Here is an 18,153-nt window from a genome sequence, read left to right on the forward strand (position 1 = left end):
TTCAAAAGAATACTTTTTGTTTTACCCATGATCTTCAGGAGCAAACCAGGATATCTGTGCTTCTTCATCTTTATCATTCTTAGTTTGCACAGAATGTAGCAGCTGCACAATTTGTTCTTCTCGACGTTCATCCATATGTACTACAGCTCTCTATTTTGTGCAAAGGAAAAAGCACCCTTATCAACATGAGAAAACGTGCAAAATCATCTGACAACTAAAAAAATAAAAGCAACACAATGGATGTTCAGCAAACATATAAAAGAAAGTTAAACTCACCCCCCACTTGCCTTCCAAACACTTTTCTACTATGTGTCTATAAAATCATCTCTACTATAACTGGTGAAGAAAGAATTAGTTATGTCCTTTACTAAAACTTTGGTGCTCTTTCTACCCTTACATTATACTGTTATTACTTTTTTCCTATCTTAAAATTTAAAAGATACAATTAAATTTAATAAACACAAATGTTCTGATAAAAACAAAAGTTGAAAAATGTAAGAAATATTTTGGTGGCAAGAAGCATTTAAATCTCTTACATTATAAACAGTCTCATTTTAAAAGTTCTCAGCCTGTAATATTAATTTTATATTCACAAAAAGGTGAGAGGATTGAAAAATGAAATAGCCCCTGAAAAATAGGTAAAACTTTTTTGGCAAATTACTTTTCATGAGGTTTTCTGTACAATGAGGCCCCAGAGGCTGTGGCAGGGAATTCAGGAATGCTGAAATCCACACCTCCATCTAGCCTTTTTCTGGAGGTGTCTCCTTCCTAACCTGCTTCCAGTTATATTACTTTTCACTTTACCTCACCCTCTGCCTGAAGAATCTCATACATATATTTTAGGTTTCATGACTTATCAAGGTATTTGAATTTTTGATCATCCCCTTTCTGCTCTGGACATTCTCAAATATTCTTTCAGCTTATAATTGCAATCTCCTGGCAAAGGAGACTTACAATATTGTCCAAACTATTGCGCAGAGGCTCTGTGGACTTTATTTTCATGAGAACTCTTCCGTGAACTCCAATGGTCCAGTAATGTGAGTAGAAAACCTTTACTGTGATAATCCATTAAGATCTATGGGCTATCTACTACTACTGTAACATGATTTAGTCTTCTCTAATACACCTTTCCTCTCCACTGGCTCCTTACCATCAGTTCATTATGGTAGGAACTGAACACAGTCAAACCTCTTCACTTTTAAAACAAAAACAAATATCCTCCCTTGAATTCTCCTACTCATAACTTTTCTTCCTTTCCACTGCAGAACTGCCTGGAAATGCCCCATTTCTGCCTCTTTCCTTCTCCAGGCACTCCACGGTAATCTGGTTTTTAATTCCACAACTCATGAAAAGTGCTCTCATCAAGGTTACCAATTACACTGTTGCTAAATTCAAGACACTCTGAACTCTTACATTACTTGACATCATTGCAGCATTTGCCACTACTGATTACTTTCACTTTTTTATATACTCTTTTTCTCCCTAAAGGATTCTCCTGGATTCCAAAACAACATCCACATCCTTATTTTTCTCTTCTCTGAAGGCTTCTTCCTAGATCTTTCAAGCTTCTTCTCCTCAGCCCATACCTTAAGTTTTTCTTATTCTTCATTATACAGCCTGAGTGCTCAGCAGGCCAGCAGTATTGACAGCATCTGGGAGCCTGTGAGAAAAGCTGTATCTGAGCCCGCCCAAGTTCTACATTTTTACAAGATGCCAGGTGATTCAGGTTTGAGAAGCAATGGTCTACAGATTTCAGGCCTGTCCCTATCACTATTCCCATTCACTTCTATATCCCAACTACTAGGCACAGTCCCACAAACTTGTCAAGTGTTCACCTGCAGTCTAGATTTCTCTAGGCATCAGATCCACACAGCCTTCCACTTCCCTGAAACCACCACTTATATGCCCTATAATACCACACTTGGTGTGCTTAAGCTGATCCCATCGTTTTCCTCCAATAAGTGTGCTCTTTGTAGTCATTAGTGTCATTCATTCACACCTGCTTTCCCCTTCCTCCAGATAAAATCATCTTGCGTCTATCTTCTAAAATACTTGAAGCTGTCCACTTCCGCCATCTCTACTGCCAATGGCCTAATTCAAGGTCTCATTCCTCACCTGCATTACTGCAGGGACTACCTAATTGGTCTCCTTGTCTCTTCTTCAACCCATTCTCTATACGGCTGCTACCCAGAGTGAATTTAAACACAAATCTAACACTTCATTTTTGCTTAAAATGCTTTAATGACTTGCTAGAGTTCTTGGGGAAAGAATGTCAGAGCTCTGCTTATCTTCTAGTCCAGGACCTTTCATACTGCTATCTGTACAATGAAAGTATCACAACCAGCATTAAAGGGGGGCAGGCGGAGAGGGCAGAAAGGTACAAACAAAAACAAAAGCCCCAGGGCAATGTACAAGGTAATTAAATATTATTTTATGAAACGTCTTGGTCAGTTACACATGAGTACTGGGTTGCAAATTAAAATATAGTCCGTTTTGTGCCCTCAGCCATGCCCTTACTTGTTCAGTTCTTTGAACACATTCCTCCTGACCTCTAGGCTGTGGTGCATGCTGCTGCTTCTGCCTAAAAATCCCATTCCAAGACCCTAAGTCACAGACACAAATATACTTTCTCAAGTTTCAGCTTAAGGGTTTCTTTTTCTAGGGAACCTACTAAGCTCTTCCTAATTTGAGTCAGGCGATAAGCCCATAGCTTCCTTACCGCACTATTTAAACACTGTATTCTAACTGCCCTAAAGCACCTAACACACTACAATTTCTGTAAGGTGTGGACTCTATCTAGCTTATTAACACAGTGCCTCTGATACTATTTCAAATACATTAGAGCCTCAAAAATATATTTTGAAACTGTAATAATGCATCATTAGAACACAGTCACTGTAAGCAGAGAGGTTACTTAAAAGGTAAAAGTTATGGGAATCTTGACTGGGAAGCAAGCAATCCATTTAGGGCTGAAAGTGATCAAAAAAAGAGGCTGAGCCAAATTATTGAAATATTTCAAAAAATTGAAATATTTAGTAGAGAAAATGGAGAGATAATTTTAGAGAATGGTATGAGAACTATAATAAAAAAGCACAATTAAAAGTGTGTTTATGAAAGCTTTAATTACATCAGGTTGAGAAATGAGCTCAGAAAGGTATGGTTCATAGAAGGAAACCTGATATGTAGAATCTAAATTGCCAAGATTCCTGGAAAACACATTAGGATGCGACTGAAATGTACGAGACTGAGACAGAAGTGACCTGGCTTTCAAACTGTCAGCTAGAGAATGAGATGATCTAAGCCTCTACAAGAGTCAGATTTTATAGGAAGGAGTAATCAGAGAAGGCACTGGCAACCCACTCCAATACTCTTGCCTGGAAACTCCCATGGACGGAGGAGCCTGGTGGGCTGCAGTCCGTGGGGTCGCTAAGAGTCAGACACAACTGAGCGACTTCCCTTTCACTTTAAACTTTCATGCATTGGAGAAGGAAATGGCAACCCACTCTGGTGTTCTTGCCTGGAGAATCCCAGGGACGGAGGAGCCTGATGCGCTGCCATCTATGGGGTCGCACAGAGTCGGACACGACTGAAGCGACTTAGCGGCAGCAGCAGCAGAAATAGAAATCATCCTAGAGATCAGTCCTGGGTGTTCACTGGTAGGTCTGATGTTGAAGCTGAAACTCCAATACTTTGGCCACCTGATGAGAAGAGCTGACTCATTTGAAAAGACCCTGATGCTGGGAAAGATTGAGGACAGGAGGAGAAGGGGAAGACAGAGGATGAGATGGCCGGATGGCATCACCGACTCGATGGACATGGGTTTGGGTAAACTCCAGGAGTTGGTGATGGATAGGGAGGCCTGGCATGTTGCAATTCATTGGGTCACAAAGAGTCAGACACGACTGAGAGACTGAACTGAAGGCTCTACAAGAGTCAGGTTTTATGGGAAGGAGTAGAAATAGAAGACCAGGCAGTTAAGATTCAGGGACAGACAACAAAATAGTGGCTTGATCTATGGTAACTACGATGGAGATAGGTGGTTAGATTTGAGATATATTAAGACGGAAAACAGATTTGCTGAAATGAAAGAAGAATCAAAACAAATCTCACTTTGGCCTTGACAAATGAAAAACTGGCAGTGACTTTTACTAAAATGGAGAAGGTTTTGGGAGGTGGTGGAATCAAGAGTTTAGTTCATAATCATGCAATGTACAAACAGCAGATGTTCCTGATTTGCTTAACGTTTCATCTGTTTAGTTCTTATTTTTCTAACTAAACTGTAAGCTCCTTGCATACTTTTCAGATCTCCATAGCATCATACATAAAACCTTGTGTGAAAAGAGGTAAAAAAAAAAATTGATAAAGAGTTCTTGGGAAGTTACTATGTATATTTTCTAATACTAATCACTCAATCATTCTCCCAATTTCAAGACGACTTAGATATGCTTCCCTTAACTTTAAAAAAAAGTTTGCTCAATGAATACGCTAACTTTTGCATATCAAATAAACATGTCGTTTGAAGAATAACGGTAAGTTGTTAAGGTAAATGGATAATGCTCCCCCGAAATTTAATAAAAATGACGTAGATAAAAGGAAAACAAATGGGATGACTGAAACACAGAAGCCTAAATGGTGATTCAATCACACTCCGCATCTAATATGAAAGATGGTTTTTAAGTCAGTAAAAAGCTACTGTAGACCTTATATTAAGAAAACTTCGGTTTAGTCATATATACATAATTATTACAATTGTAGGCCACTCGGGGAACTTTAATGGTTCCTTTACTACAGACAGGTGTTTAGTATACAAATCAAAGGAACAACTGCCAGCTGAAGACAAAAGGCTAAACCACTTCTAGGATCCTAGGTTTCCTTCTCAAAGAGTTGCTAATCAGCAGAAATCTCCGCAGCCCACCGTAATAATAAAAAAAACCTGAGTTTGTGCCTATTTTAATACTAAAATGAAAGCTGGAAGGATCTACATTCAAAATAGTGCTTGATAGTTTTGTCCCATGCTAATCTGTATTTAATGTATAAAACCGCTATTTTAGAGTTCATCAGGCAAAGAACTTAAAGTAACATTATCATAACGGAAAGGGTAGCTAGAGATACTACGTGATACCCAATATAGTTAATTCAGGATGGACCTTCAATTTAACATTTGGTTCCCAGTTCTGTCTTTCAAGCAAAGTATATACTCTTGGCCCGCATAAACCTCAACAGCTCCAGGTAAGATGCACATGGCCAACGTTACCGCTATAGTATCCACTACAGGAAGTTCTAGCACTTGCAGTTCACAAAGCATATACACCAGTTTAAAAAAAAAAAAAAAAAGGGCGGGGGGTCGGGGCGGAAGGCTGGAAAAGAAACCTGTCCAACCCCATCCTCCCTCCACTACCGAGTCTCAATTTACCTCCTGCCTCTCTGCTTCCTTGTTCTTCTGGCCTTGTTTCTTCGCGTACCATAAGCCGATTTCGCGGCCTTTCAGGTGTCCGGGATGTCGGCCTCGGCCGCCTCGACCACCCCCTCCGCCGCCGCCACCTCCCGAGCCTCGGTTCCCCCCATGGCCTCCTCCATAGCTGCCTCCATAGCTTCCTCCGTAACCCCCGCCAGAGCTGCGGGGGCCACCATCGCGGCCCCAGTTCTGATGGTAGTCATAGCTCATTGTCCCAGCAGACCTCAACTCGTGAGTACCTGCAACCGCTGGAAATGGCGACCGGGGCCGGAAGCCGGTGCGCGTCCACTTCCGTTTTGCTTCCGGCGCCCAGCGCAGGAGGGAGGGACATTTAACGTCACAAGCAGACGTTTCCGGTGACGACACACGACGTCGGCCCGGGAAGTCCGAGGGTTGGCTCAGGTGAAATCTGTGTTGTGTTCAGAGATGTTTACCTTTGTACCTTTGGAGGGAAATCCCGCAGAAGGCTCATAGGTTTTCTTTCCCGAAGTCCAGCATGTGAGGAAACGGGTTTTGGGTTTTAGTTTATTCCCTTGGGAGTTTCCTTCCCAGTAGGTCCTGTAAACCTCGGTTGGCACAGTAAAAGAACCTGTGAGTCGAATGTTTTTCCCCCTAAAGTCTTTAAGAAATTAATTCCTTTTTAAATTTCTGAACTAGTGGCTATGGCATGAAAACAGCCTCGCACCTGTTTCAAATCTATGATTAAGTATAAGAACGTTCCTGGCTCTCTAAAAGGATTATCGTTATTTACTACCTTTATCTAAAGGCATAAGATGAGCCTCCTTACCCAACTTCAGTGCAGAGCACTTAGGCAATTTAAATAAAACAGCAGCTGAAGATATGTTCAACTGAAGCTATGTTCAGGTGAAGCTGTCTATCGCTGATTGAGCAGGCCATTGAGTATCTTCCATGAGCTATTCTTGAATAATCAAGTGGCTTAGCCACACAGGCTTGCAAATTTCCCTGGGTCTATCCGGTTCACTTATACATATACTGATTTAAAGGTGCTGGAGATATTCACTGAACAAGACAAGTATGGCATCAACTTTCATTTACTTATAGTCTTTAAGAGAAGATAAAAGCAGAAGAAATGTACGTTGTGAGTTAAAGGAAAATGCCATATGAAGGGGTTCAGAATACTTATCTGTGGCAGAAAACATTATTTTGAACCATAGCAATTGAATTCCTAAAATCTTTGAAATGCCTAAAAACACGGCCTCCCAGAAGAACTCAGAATATCTTTATTGTCATAAATCCCCTCCTTGGGAGAGTAATCAGAGAAGATGGACTAGATGGACTTTTGTCATTGGAGACTGCAAATCAGCATCATACCTAAAAAGACTTGGTAACTAAAATATCATATCTTCCATCTATTCTCATAAAAGCACATTTATCTTTCATAAAAACTATTTATTTTCCCATAAATAGCTTTCTCCTCCTTCCCTTCCCTAAAAGATGGTACATAAGTGCCAAGTTCTAACCACTGCCTTGAGGCACAATTCTGGGAACTCCTGTAGATATGTGATTAAATCTGCTTTGTGTGCATGTGGGTGTGCACACCTGTGTCTGACTCTTTGTGACCCCATGGACTGTAGCCCACCAGGCTCCTGTGTCCATGGGATTTTCCAGACAAGAATACTGAAGTGGATTTTCATTTCCTTCATTTGCTGATCCATCTTTTGTCAATTTAGTATGCCAATTCCCAGAGAACTAAACATAAGAAGGTAAAGAAAAAAGTTTTTCCCCTACTCACCAATAGCCCTAAGATGTTATAGCAAAAGAATATAATTTTGGAATCAGGTTAGTTCTTTCTAAAGAAAGAGAGGGTAAGCAGTAAATTATTACAGGTGGATGGAACATTGTGCTTGAAGAAAGATGATGAAAATGTTGGAGAGTGAGAAAATTCCACACTGAAACTTAAGAAATTGATGGTTAAGGCCAAAGTAATAGAAAGGAGCCTGGCCATAAAAGACCTTACATGTCATAGAATGAATAATACATTTTAAATCAGGAAAATATTATTTTGACTGCTTTGAGTAGAAAGGAATGGAGAAGGCAAGAATGGATGTAGAGAGACTTAGGGTATGATTTTAGGGAGACAGAATGGGATGACAGAACAAGATGGAATATGAGAAGGACTGGGATTAAGAAACTCTAAACCTCAACACTCAGAAAACTAAGATCATTGCATCTGGTCCCATCACTTCATGGGAAATAGATGGGGAAATAGTGGAAACAGTGTCAGACTTTATTTTTTTGGGCTCCAAAATCACTGCAGATGGTGACTGCAGCCATGAAATTAAAAGACACTTACTCCTTGGAAGGAAAGTTATGACCAACCTAGATAGCATATTCAAAAGCAGAGACATTACTTTGCCAACAAAGGTCCATCTAGTCAAGGCTATGGTTTTTCCAGTGGTCATGTATGGATGTGAGAGTTGGACTGTGAAGAAAGCTGAGCGCTGAAGAATTGATGCTTTTGAACTGTGGTGTTGGAGAAGACTCTTGAGAGTCCTTTGGACTTCAAGGAGATCCAACCAGTCCATTCTAAGGGAGATCAGCCCTGGGTGTTCTTTGGAAGGAATGATGCTAAAGCTGAAACTCCAGTACTTTGGCCACCTCATGCAAAGAGTTGACACATTGGAAAAGACTCTGATGCTGGGAGGGATTGGGGGCAGGAGGAGAAGGGGACGACAGAGGATGAGATGGCTGGATGGCATCACCAACTCGATGGACATGAGTTTGGGTGAATTCTGGGAGTTGGTGATGGACAGGGAGGCCTGGCATGCTGCAATTCATGGGGTCGCAAAGAGTCAGACATGACTGAGCGACTGAACTGAACTGAATGGGAAAAAGATGGTCAAGATTTGGTAATTCACTGAATGTGGAGAATTAGAGGAAAGGGTCAGTTGACTCCTAAGTTGAAGATTTGAAAGATGATCCAACAGAGAGGTACTGTATCCTAAAATATAAAGAACATAGGATGAGGAAGATTTTGGTGGGGGGAAGTTGGAGGGGCGAGGCTTGAGTTAATATATGTAATTAATAATAGAGTTTGAGGCACCTATGAAACATACAAATTGATGTCTAGAAAGCAGTTGGCTGTATGAGTTAAAAGTGTAGAGAGAGAAGACTGAGTGTATGTTTTGGGAGTTCTTAGGTAATATTACAGAGAAGGCAATGGCACCCCACCCCATCACTCTTGCCTGGAAAATCCCATGGATGGAGGAGCCTGGTGGGCTGCAGTCCATGGGGTCGCTAAGAGTCAGACACGACTTCCCTTTCACTTTTCACTTTCATGCACTGGAGAAGGAAATGGCAACCCACTCCAGTGTTCTTGCCTGGAGAATCCCAGGGATGGGGCAGCCTGGTGGGCTACCATCTATGGGGTCACACAGAGTCGGACACGACTGAAGCAACTTAGCAGCAGCAGCAGCTAATATTAAAATTATAGGAATGAGTAGTTCAAATAAATGTACCCATTGGGCACAGCTGATATACAGGTATGTGAATTTTTCACTATAGGACTAGATAGTCATTGGAGATGATAGGAACAAAAGAAGAAGGAAATAGTGTGGATTGTTTGAGATAATGTTTCAAATGACACCAGAAAGCTTGCTCTCTCTTTCCTCAGAAGGAAGGCCATGTGAGGACAGAGGCTGTCTACAAGCCAAGAAGAGAGCTTTTGCCAAGAAGAGAGCTTTTGCCAAGAACCAAATCAGTTAACACCTTGATGTTTGACTTGCATCTCTGATGAAATGTTACCTTAATCGATGAATGCTTTCCTCACTGAAATATTGAAAACAACACTTCTTCTGTCATTATTCCTTTATTCTAATTTTTAAAACTACATCTGGTGCCTATTTTATGTCAAAATACTTAGCATTACCTGAGATATATCATATGCATATATACATATATATGTAGTGAAGCACTATACATGACCTGTATAAGAGCTGTATATGACCAGTGTACATATATGTAGTGAAGAGCTTAATCCTATCCAAAGAGAGGCCTGACCTTTGCTCTTTTGGGGGAGTAACTAAACCCTTGGAATGTTATACGTGATAGAAGTGACTTTGAAGTCCTTAGATCAGCCAGATAGTAAAAATGTGATTTAGTCTAGTAACTTTGAGTTATTCATTCCATATAAGTTTTACCTCCTGAGGAGATGGAAACTGAGATCAGTCTTGTAAGCAGTCAACCATATTTGCCCTACTCCTACCATGATGAAGCCCCATTAAAGGCTGCACAGCAAGATTCATTCCTTATTGGCAATATTCCACATGTGTTGTCACACATTGATGCTAGGGAAGTAGTGCTGTTCATGACTCCTCAGGGAAAGGAAAACAGAGGCTCCACACTTAGGCCTTTTTTTCTGGGTTCTGCTGTATGTGCTTCTTCTCTTGGCTGATTGTGATCTGTATCGTTTCCTTGTAACATACCATAACTGTGACTATACAACTTTCAAGGAGTTCTATGAGTTCTTTTAGTGAATTATTAAAATTGATAGTGGTTTGGGGAACACCAGAACTCACACATGATGTCAGATGTGAGGAAAGTATTTACAGCCAAAACCAACACAACACTGTAGAACAACCATACTCCCCAAGGAAAAAGGAAGTTGAAGTCTCATGTGTGCTCACAGTCTAGTCACAGTATATATGTGTATATACACACACATTTTTTTTTTGGTTTTGTTTGCAGTTATAATCCTATGTACCTAGAATAATTTTTAGTATGAAATAGGCATTCACTAAATATTATGATGAATACATGAATGAAAGTAGCTGAATAGTATAAGAAATTAAGAGAAAATCTATTTATGAAATTCAGTACTACAGAACTACATTGAGAAAAAACTTCCGAATAATGCATTACCAAGCCTTTTAAAAATTATGTTCTAATTAATACTGTGATATTTGCTGTCTTCAAAATGGTTGCCTCTGTCAGTCATAACTCTTGGAAGTCTTTGGGATTATGTAATATGCTTTAGGTATTATGACTTTTCAGTTTATAGGAGTCACCACCAGGTGGTGATATTTTTATTAAGTAAACAGTTTTTGTCTTCAGCTATATCAGTCTGTGGAGAAAAGAGTTAAACTATATGAAGTAGAGCATTTATTAATAATAAGAACAATATAACAATGCAAAGGTAAGATATTTAAACATAGCACAAAATATCTATAAGGATATGTCCTATACCAGAACATATTTTTACAATCATAATCACATTAAAGAGTAGGCAGATTTTATACTGGTGTAGTCGGAAAAGGCAATGGCACCCCACTCCAGTACTCTTGCCTGGAAAATCCCATGGACGGAGGAGCCTGGTGGGCTGCAGTCCATGGGGTCGGGAGCAGTCGGACACAACTGAGCGACTTCCCTTTCACTTTTCACTTTCCTGCATTGGAGAAGGAAATGGCAACCCACGCCAATGTTCTTGCCTGGAGAATCCCAGGGACGGGAGCCTGGTGGGCTGCCGTCTATGGGGTCACACAGACATGACTGAAGTGACTTAACAGCAGCAGTCGAACTTTTCCCTCTCTTAACAGGGATTGGTAGGAGCCGTTCATGTTTTAGCATAGGCCCCTGTAGATTTTTCTTGAGATCCATTTCCTGTTGCCTTGGAGTTTGAAGTGGTACAGGTTACCAATGTGATGCTAATTAGTCTATGGCTTGAGGGTAAATAATCCTGGTATTGTATCAGTACAACAAAACTTTTAAGTACATCCATCATATAGTTAATTCAACAACCAAAGACAATTAAATGGGAATATCCTAGTGTTTTTTTGTTTTGTATTTAGTTCCCCCAGCATAGGCCCAAGTCCAGTGAAAAGAAAATGCCACACAGGAGAGAAAAGGGCTGTTACTGTCTTACAATCAAGTCCTTATGTTCATTAAACCTTGATTTTCATCATCTCCTTTCCATTCAAAGTGCTGCACAATTATAAAGGAGCTGCCTTTATTATTTTCTTCATTTTTATTATGATTCTGTTTGTAATTTCCTTGCTGGTAGAAATTATACTTTAAACAGCAAAATCACTTTTCTGTTTTATAAAGTTATACATCTAAATTTAACATATCAAAACCCATCTTTTACAAAGCATTATTAGAATATTCAACTTTTGCTTTTATAACAGGCATTTAACACTGTTGATTTATACTGTCAGATTAATCTGGCCATTTGTCATATATTAAATTAACCCTCAAGTTTGATCTTAAAAAATATTAAATTAACTATATTTGTAATGAGAATACATCTGAATTTGAATTTATATGTTATACATTATTTTAAGCTTTGTTTTCAAACATTGCTGGTGGCATTACATTTGCTTCCCAAGTTTAAATAAAGATATATTGAGAAGTTAATGAAAGATAAGGAAAATCCATTGAGATAATTATTTTGAAAATGATTACTTGGTAGCAAAAAAAAATAATCTAAAGATAAAACAATCTGAAGGATTATGTGAAATAATTTAGAATTCTGATTCAACATAATGAAATGGAAGCCAAAATAAATCATTTAAAAAAATAATTCACTGTCTGTAAGTAATAACAAAGATATGTGAGTAAAGTGAGAGTGTACAAAGTTTAAAACTGTAGAATGTCAATCTTAATAACTTTGAAAAATAAACATTTAAGTAATACATTTAATATATGTTTACACAAAGATCAGAATAAAGCAATTTAAAGAAAAAACACTTCTTAATTTTTGATACGTACATTACTATTATTCTAACAAGGTGATATCTGCATTTTTGCAATGTAACACATTTAAAAATTAATCTTGAAATATATACCTCATAATCAATAAATTATATTGAATTGTTTCTTTGCTTGAGGCACACACATCTTTGCGAAGGACATAAAAAAGCACCTAAACTTGGAATATAGGTGAACTAAAATTTTCTATGCTTCAAGAGCAGCTAAGGAGGTTTGCCAAATCTGCAACTTTAGAAACAGACCCTTTAATTTGGACTTAGAGGATTTTTCCTCTGCTCTACCCAGAATTTTGTTACTCTACTTGGGTGTACCTCATAGAACTTAATCTTGGAGTGTTTTTTTTTTTCCTAGTTTCTGTTCAAATAAACAAAACACTTCTAGAAATGATAAGTATATATTTACAACCTTTTCCAATATGTTTAAGAGCTACTTCCAATTCTACTTCTAACATACAATATATTTAAGAGCAGTCAACATACTGAAAAGATGAAAGGAGAACACTCATATTTAAGAGAGAAATTAAAAAATCAGTAAACAATTTGTACTTTATAGAAATGTATAGACTAAGGACATGCATATTTCAGAGTTGGAAGCTTATTTGCTATTTTATGCAGGAATGTATTTCCTAGATATCAGTATGAAGCTAAAGCAGTAACTGTAATAAGCTTGCTTTGCTAGCCACATTTAGGCAAGCCTCTTCACATATAACCCACTCCAGTACTCTTGCCTGGAAAATCCATGGACGGAGGAGCCTGGTAGGCTACAGTCTACGGGGTCACAAAGTGTCGGACACGATGGAGCAACTTCTTTTTCTTTCTTTCTTTCTTCACGTACAACTCAGAGTTTTGCTACATTTCTTCCATTCCCCAAATGTCATTTTCCCCTTTGCAGTAAGGGCCAACATTATGTGTCAAGACACACGCATGAGAACAATATTTTCAATGACTTTATACAATTTTCTGTTTACTCTGAGGTTGACAGATATAGGTGAAAACAGTAAACTATACCAGGGTTTTGATTTAGAAAAGATTTTTAGAAATCATATAAGAAACAGAACCTTTTAATTGCCACAGTGAGTGATCTATAAGTAACACATCAAAAGCACTTAAGTGTTTGCACTAGTTTCAGCTGTTTGTGCTAAAAATAATTAACTGTTAAGTGTAAACCAACAAATGAAAAAGAAAATCAGTAAGCCTCAGAACAAAGGTGTTAGTTTAGTCATTTGAAGTTGCAGAGCCATTCTTGCCTTTATCAGGCTAAATGATCACTAGTCACCCTTGCTTTCTTTTTCTCTTTTCCGGTAAGCTTTATTTAACAGCTGGATTTCCTCCTGGTAGCCAACAGTCTCGTGGCTCTGCCTTTTACTGTTCTGCCTGTGTGCCTCCACAGTGTCTGGAATGGAGATGTTGATATCACCATCGGGATTAGTTGTGGGTAAAAAGAGAGAATATGAGGCTGTTTCCCCTAAATCACAGGAAACGAATCTGTTCTCCTTCCGTGAGTAGCGTAGGGAAGGCGATCTGACCTGCGTGGAGGACTGGCTGATGTTGCTAATGATTGACACCGTGTCCAGGGCCTCTTCATTATCACAAATTTCAAGAACCTCCAAGTGTATTTTCACACTGGTGTCCGCAAATGTGGAGGCAGAATCTTCTGAGTTTGGTTCATGGCCAACACTTTTGGATCGGTAGACTTCTATTTTCTTAGAGGCTGGGGTTATTTTTTGCCCTTCTGCGCTCACCTCATAGGTAGACAGAGATAGGGTTTTCCCTGTCGGGGCTTGGAGAGACACGGTCCCCTGGAATGCGCATAAGGGAATGGCCAGAGCACCTCCGGAACGCTGGGGACAAAGACAAAAATGGTTACTATTGAAAACTAGTGTCTGAGAGGGGGTCATTTCATTTTTTCATCTTTTTTTTTTTTTCCATGATAATGGTAATGTTATTCTGGTTCAGACTCATTTCTATGGAAACCTTTTACAGATACGGGATTGAAATTCTGCCATCAAAGCTCTGTACTTTCTTATAGGTCAAATACGACATCTAAATGAGGGCAGTCAGAAACCTACCTTTGAGGATAAGGGATCTATTTCTACAGTTGAAAGCAAAGTGTGTGTACTGTGGCCAGCAGGAGTTGGGCAGAATATAAGGATAAAATCAAATGTATAGCTTTTATATTTTTGTTACATGTTGAGTTACATTAAAAACTTTTCATAGGTTGAGAGAAGTGCAGACTATGATCTGAATGCACTTTCCCTCCCTTTGTATGCCAGTAATTAAGTGAAGTCGCTCAGTCGTGTCCGACTCTTTGCCACCCCATGGATTGTTAGCCTACCAGGCTCCTCTGTCCCTGGGATTTTCCAAGCAAGAGTACTGGAGTGGGTTGCCATTTCCTTCTCCAGGGGATCTTACAGACTCAGGGATTGAGCCCGGGTCTCCCACATTGCAGGCAGATGCTTTAGCCTCTGAGCCACCAGGGAAGTGGAGACAGTGACAATTGTGAAACTGTGGTTCAGATTAAATATAAAGAGTATTTCAACTGCAGATTTGAGCACACAGTAAAGGAACCAAATGTCACCAGAGCTGTGTGGTACAGTGTGCTTACTTTTCCACAGAGAAGTCACAGTCATTAAAGTAAACCTGGTAATAGAGAAGTCCCCCACACCCCTACAAAAATTTATATTACATTTTAAAGTATTAAAACTTTGGTTTTAAACTGTACTCACCACTGAGAACTGCATAAGAAATAAAGATTAATTCTTCCAATAGTGTGAACTTTATATTGTTGATTCATGCCTTCATACTTTCAATTGACTTTTTTGATTACATGTTCGTTTCAGACAGTGACAGTGTTAATCACTCAGTTGTGTCCAACTCTTTGCAACCCTAAGGACTGTAGCCCATCAGGCTCTTCTGTCCATGGAATTCTCCCGGCAAGAATACTGAACTGGGTTGTCATTCCCTTCTCCAGGGGATCTTCCCGACCCAAACTTGGTCTCCTGCATTGCAAGCAGATTCTTGACCATCTGAGCCACCAGGGAAGCCCAGTTAGTTTCAGAAGAAGACAGTAAGATGCAAACTTTTAGAGCATCGGTTCTAAAAGCTAGATCTCCAGAGCAGCATTATCAGCATCAGCTCATAACTTACAAGAAAAGCTATTTTTCCGTCTGACTCCAGGCCTACTGAAATAAAAGCTCTAGGGGTGAGGTTCAATAATCTGTATTCAGCAAGCCCTCCAGGCGATTCTATCATGTGGGTAAGATTCACAACCCATTGCTGTAACTAAAGAAATGTTGCTAGTCCAGAAGAAGGTGGAGTAGGGGATGGTTAGCAGACACTTTATATATATGTATGTCTCCATCTATAGAGACTGGAATTACTCACTAGACAGGCTTAAATGTTTCTTTCACCAGGGGAATGGGCATGAGGGCTCATAGCAATTTGTCAGCTTAGGATGATTGCCCTTGCCAGTTTGCCTGTGGCTGTCTCAGTTCCAGCACTGAAATTCCTGCATCTAGGAAGCCTCTCAGTCTGAGGAAAACAAGGACAGTTGGTCACCCTATTTGCCATGGACCTATGAGTGGCTAGGGGAAGCCTAGAACCAGGGTCCTCTATTAAGGAACAGTGTGGATTCTTATCTACTTAGGTAAAATTTTTAAGGGAGGATGCATCATGAGCTTCATTCAGGGTGACTTCTTGTCACACCCATTGAATTTAGGGACCAAGAAAAATACAGTCTAGGACACGTGAGACACATCACTAGTCTTTTCCAGTTAAATACTAAAGAGAAGGCTTCAATTCTGTTTATCCATAAGGGAACCTGGGGACCTATATTTAAGGCCTTGTACCCTAAAGGGCCATAAGTTTGAAAATTTACACCATAAAGTTAAGTTTGCTCTTCTACTGAGGCAAAGAAACAACTTTACCAATTTTACTTGTATGACTGAAACAGGAGAGACAGAGAGACAATACCTAAGTTCAGTACTGCGGCAGAGCATCATTAAGAGTGGTGGTGACTTTGGGTAAATTTTATTTATTATGTATTCATCATTCGTTAAACATTTCTGAATACTCTCTGTAAGATTCTGAATTTTCACTACATGCATCCGAAGACCTCATAGATAACTGAGTGGGAAAGATGTGTAAAAAATAAAAACTTCAGCTCTATCTATCCTAATAGAGCAAGGAGGTGGAGATCAAGACCATCCCCAAGAAAAAGAAATGCAAAAAGGCAAAATGGTTGTCTGAGGAGGCCTTACAAATAGCTGAGAAAAGAAGAGAAGCTAAAGGCAAAGGAGAAAAGAAAAGATATTCTCATCTGAATGCAGAGTTTCAAAGAATAGCAAGGAGAGATAAGAAAGCCTTCCTCAGTGATCAATACAAAGAAATAGAGGAAAACAATAGAATGGGAAAGACTCAAGATCTCTTCAAGAAAATTAGAGATACCAAGGGAACATTTCTTGCAAAGATGGGCACAATAATGGACAGGAACAGTATCAACCTAACAGAAGCAGAAGATATTAAGAAAAGGTGGCAATAATACACAGAAGAACTATAGAAAAAAGATCCTAATGACACAGATAACCACGATGGTGTGATCATGATCACTCACCTAGCACCGGACATCTTGGAGTGCGAAGTCAAATGGGCCTTAGGAAGCATCACTACGAACAAAGTTCCTGGAGGTAATGGAATTCCAGGTGAGCTATTTAATCCCAAAAGATAAAATCCCCAAAGATAAAACCCCAAAAGATTATGCTGTTAAAGTGCTGCACTCAATATACCAGTAAATTTGGAACACTCAGCAGTGACCACAGGACTGGAAATGGTCAGTTTTCATTCCAATCCCAAAGAAAGGCAATGCCAAAGAATGTTCAAACTACCACACAATTGCACTCATCTCACACGCTAGGCAAAGTAATGCTCAAAATTTTCCAAGCCAGGCTTCAACAGTATGTGAACCGTGAACTTCCAGATGTTCAAACTGGATTTAGAAAAGGTAGAGGAGCCAGAGTTCAAGTTGCCAACATCTGTTAGATCATCAGAAAAGGAAGAGAATTCCAGATAAACATCTACTTCTGCTTCATTGACTACACTAAAGCCTTTGACTGTGTGGATCACAACAAACTAGAAAATTCTGAAAGAGATGGGAATACCAAACCATCTTATTTGCCTCCTGAGAAATCTACATGCATGTCAAGAAGCAACAGTTAGAACTGGACATGGAACAATGGACTGATTCAGATTGGGAAAGGAATATGTCAAGGCTGTATATTGTCACCCTGCCTTTGTAACTTCTATGCAGAGTACAGCATAAGAAATGCCGGGATGGATGAAGCACAAGCTGGAATCAAGATTGATGGGAGAAATATCAATAACCTCAGATAAGTGGGTGACACCACTCTAATGGCAGAAAGCAAAGAAGAACTAAAGAGCCTCTTGATGAAAGTGAAAGAGGCGAGTAAAAAAGTTGGCTTAAAACTCAAACATTCAAAAAACAAAGATCATGGACCATGGGATCACTGGTTCCATCACTTTATGGCAAATAGATGGGGAAACAATGGAAACAATGACAGACTCTATTTTATTGGGCTCCAAAATCACTGCAGATGGTGACTGCAGCCATGAAATTAAAAGACAATTGCTCCTTGGAAGAAAAGTTATGGCAAACCTAGACAGCATAATAAAAAGCAGAGACATTACCTTGCCAACAAAGGTCTAGTCAAAGCTATGTTTTTTCCAGTAATCATGTATGTTTGTGAGAGTTGGATCATAAAGAAGGCTGAAGGCTGAAGAATTGATGCTTCTGAACTGTGGTGTTGAAGAAGACTCTTGAGAGTCCCTTGGACTGCAAGGAGATCAAACCAGTCCATTCTAAAAGAAATCAATCCTGAATACTCATTGGAAGGACTGACACAGAAGCTGAATCTCCAATACTTTGGCCACCTGATGTGAAGAGCTGACTTATTAGAA

The 18,153-nt window shown here is 39.4% G+C and overlaps 2 protein-coding genes across 2 annotated transcripts in view; both read right to left on the reverse strand.

Moving 5' to 3' along the window:
• DHX36 (DEAH-box helicase 36) overlaps nucleotides 1-5,763 on the reverse strand; it is a 47,788-nt gene extending 42,025 nt beyond the window's left edge. The window contains exons 1-2 of the mRNA XM_040247277.1: nucleotides 5,414-5,763; nucleotides 26-150 (exon numbers count right to left, since the gene is read on the reverse strand). Of these exons, the coding sequence (XP_040103211.1) occupies nucleotides 26-150; nucleotides 5,414-5,665 (377 nt within the window). The 5' untranslated portion in view covers nucleotides 5,666-5,763. The remainder of the gene's footprint in view (nucleotides 1-25; nucleotides 151-5,413) is intronic.
• A 7,619-nt stretch (nucleotides 5,764-13,382) lies between these two features.
• GPR149 (G protein-coupled receptor 149) overlaps nucleotides 13,383-18,153 on the reverse strand; it is an 84,798-nt gene continuing 80,027 nt past the window's right edge. The window contains exon 4 of the mRNA XM_040247285.1: nucleotides 13,383-14,021. Coding sequence (XP_040103219.1) covers nucleotides 13,449-14,021 — 573 coding nt within the window. The 3' untranslated portion in view covers nucleotides 13,383-13,448. The remainder of the gene's footprint in view (nucleotides 14,022-18,153) is intronic.

Source organism: Oryx dammah, unplaced genomic scaffold, assembly GCF_014754425.2.
Source record: "Oryx dammah isolate SB20612 unplaced genomic scaffold, SCBI_Odam_1.1 HiC_scaffold_2, whole genome shotgun sequence".
Classification (NCBI taxonomy): domain Eukaryota; kingdom Metazoa; phylum Chordata; class Mammalia; order Artiodactyla; family Bovidae; genus Oryx; species Oryx dammah.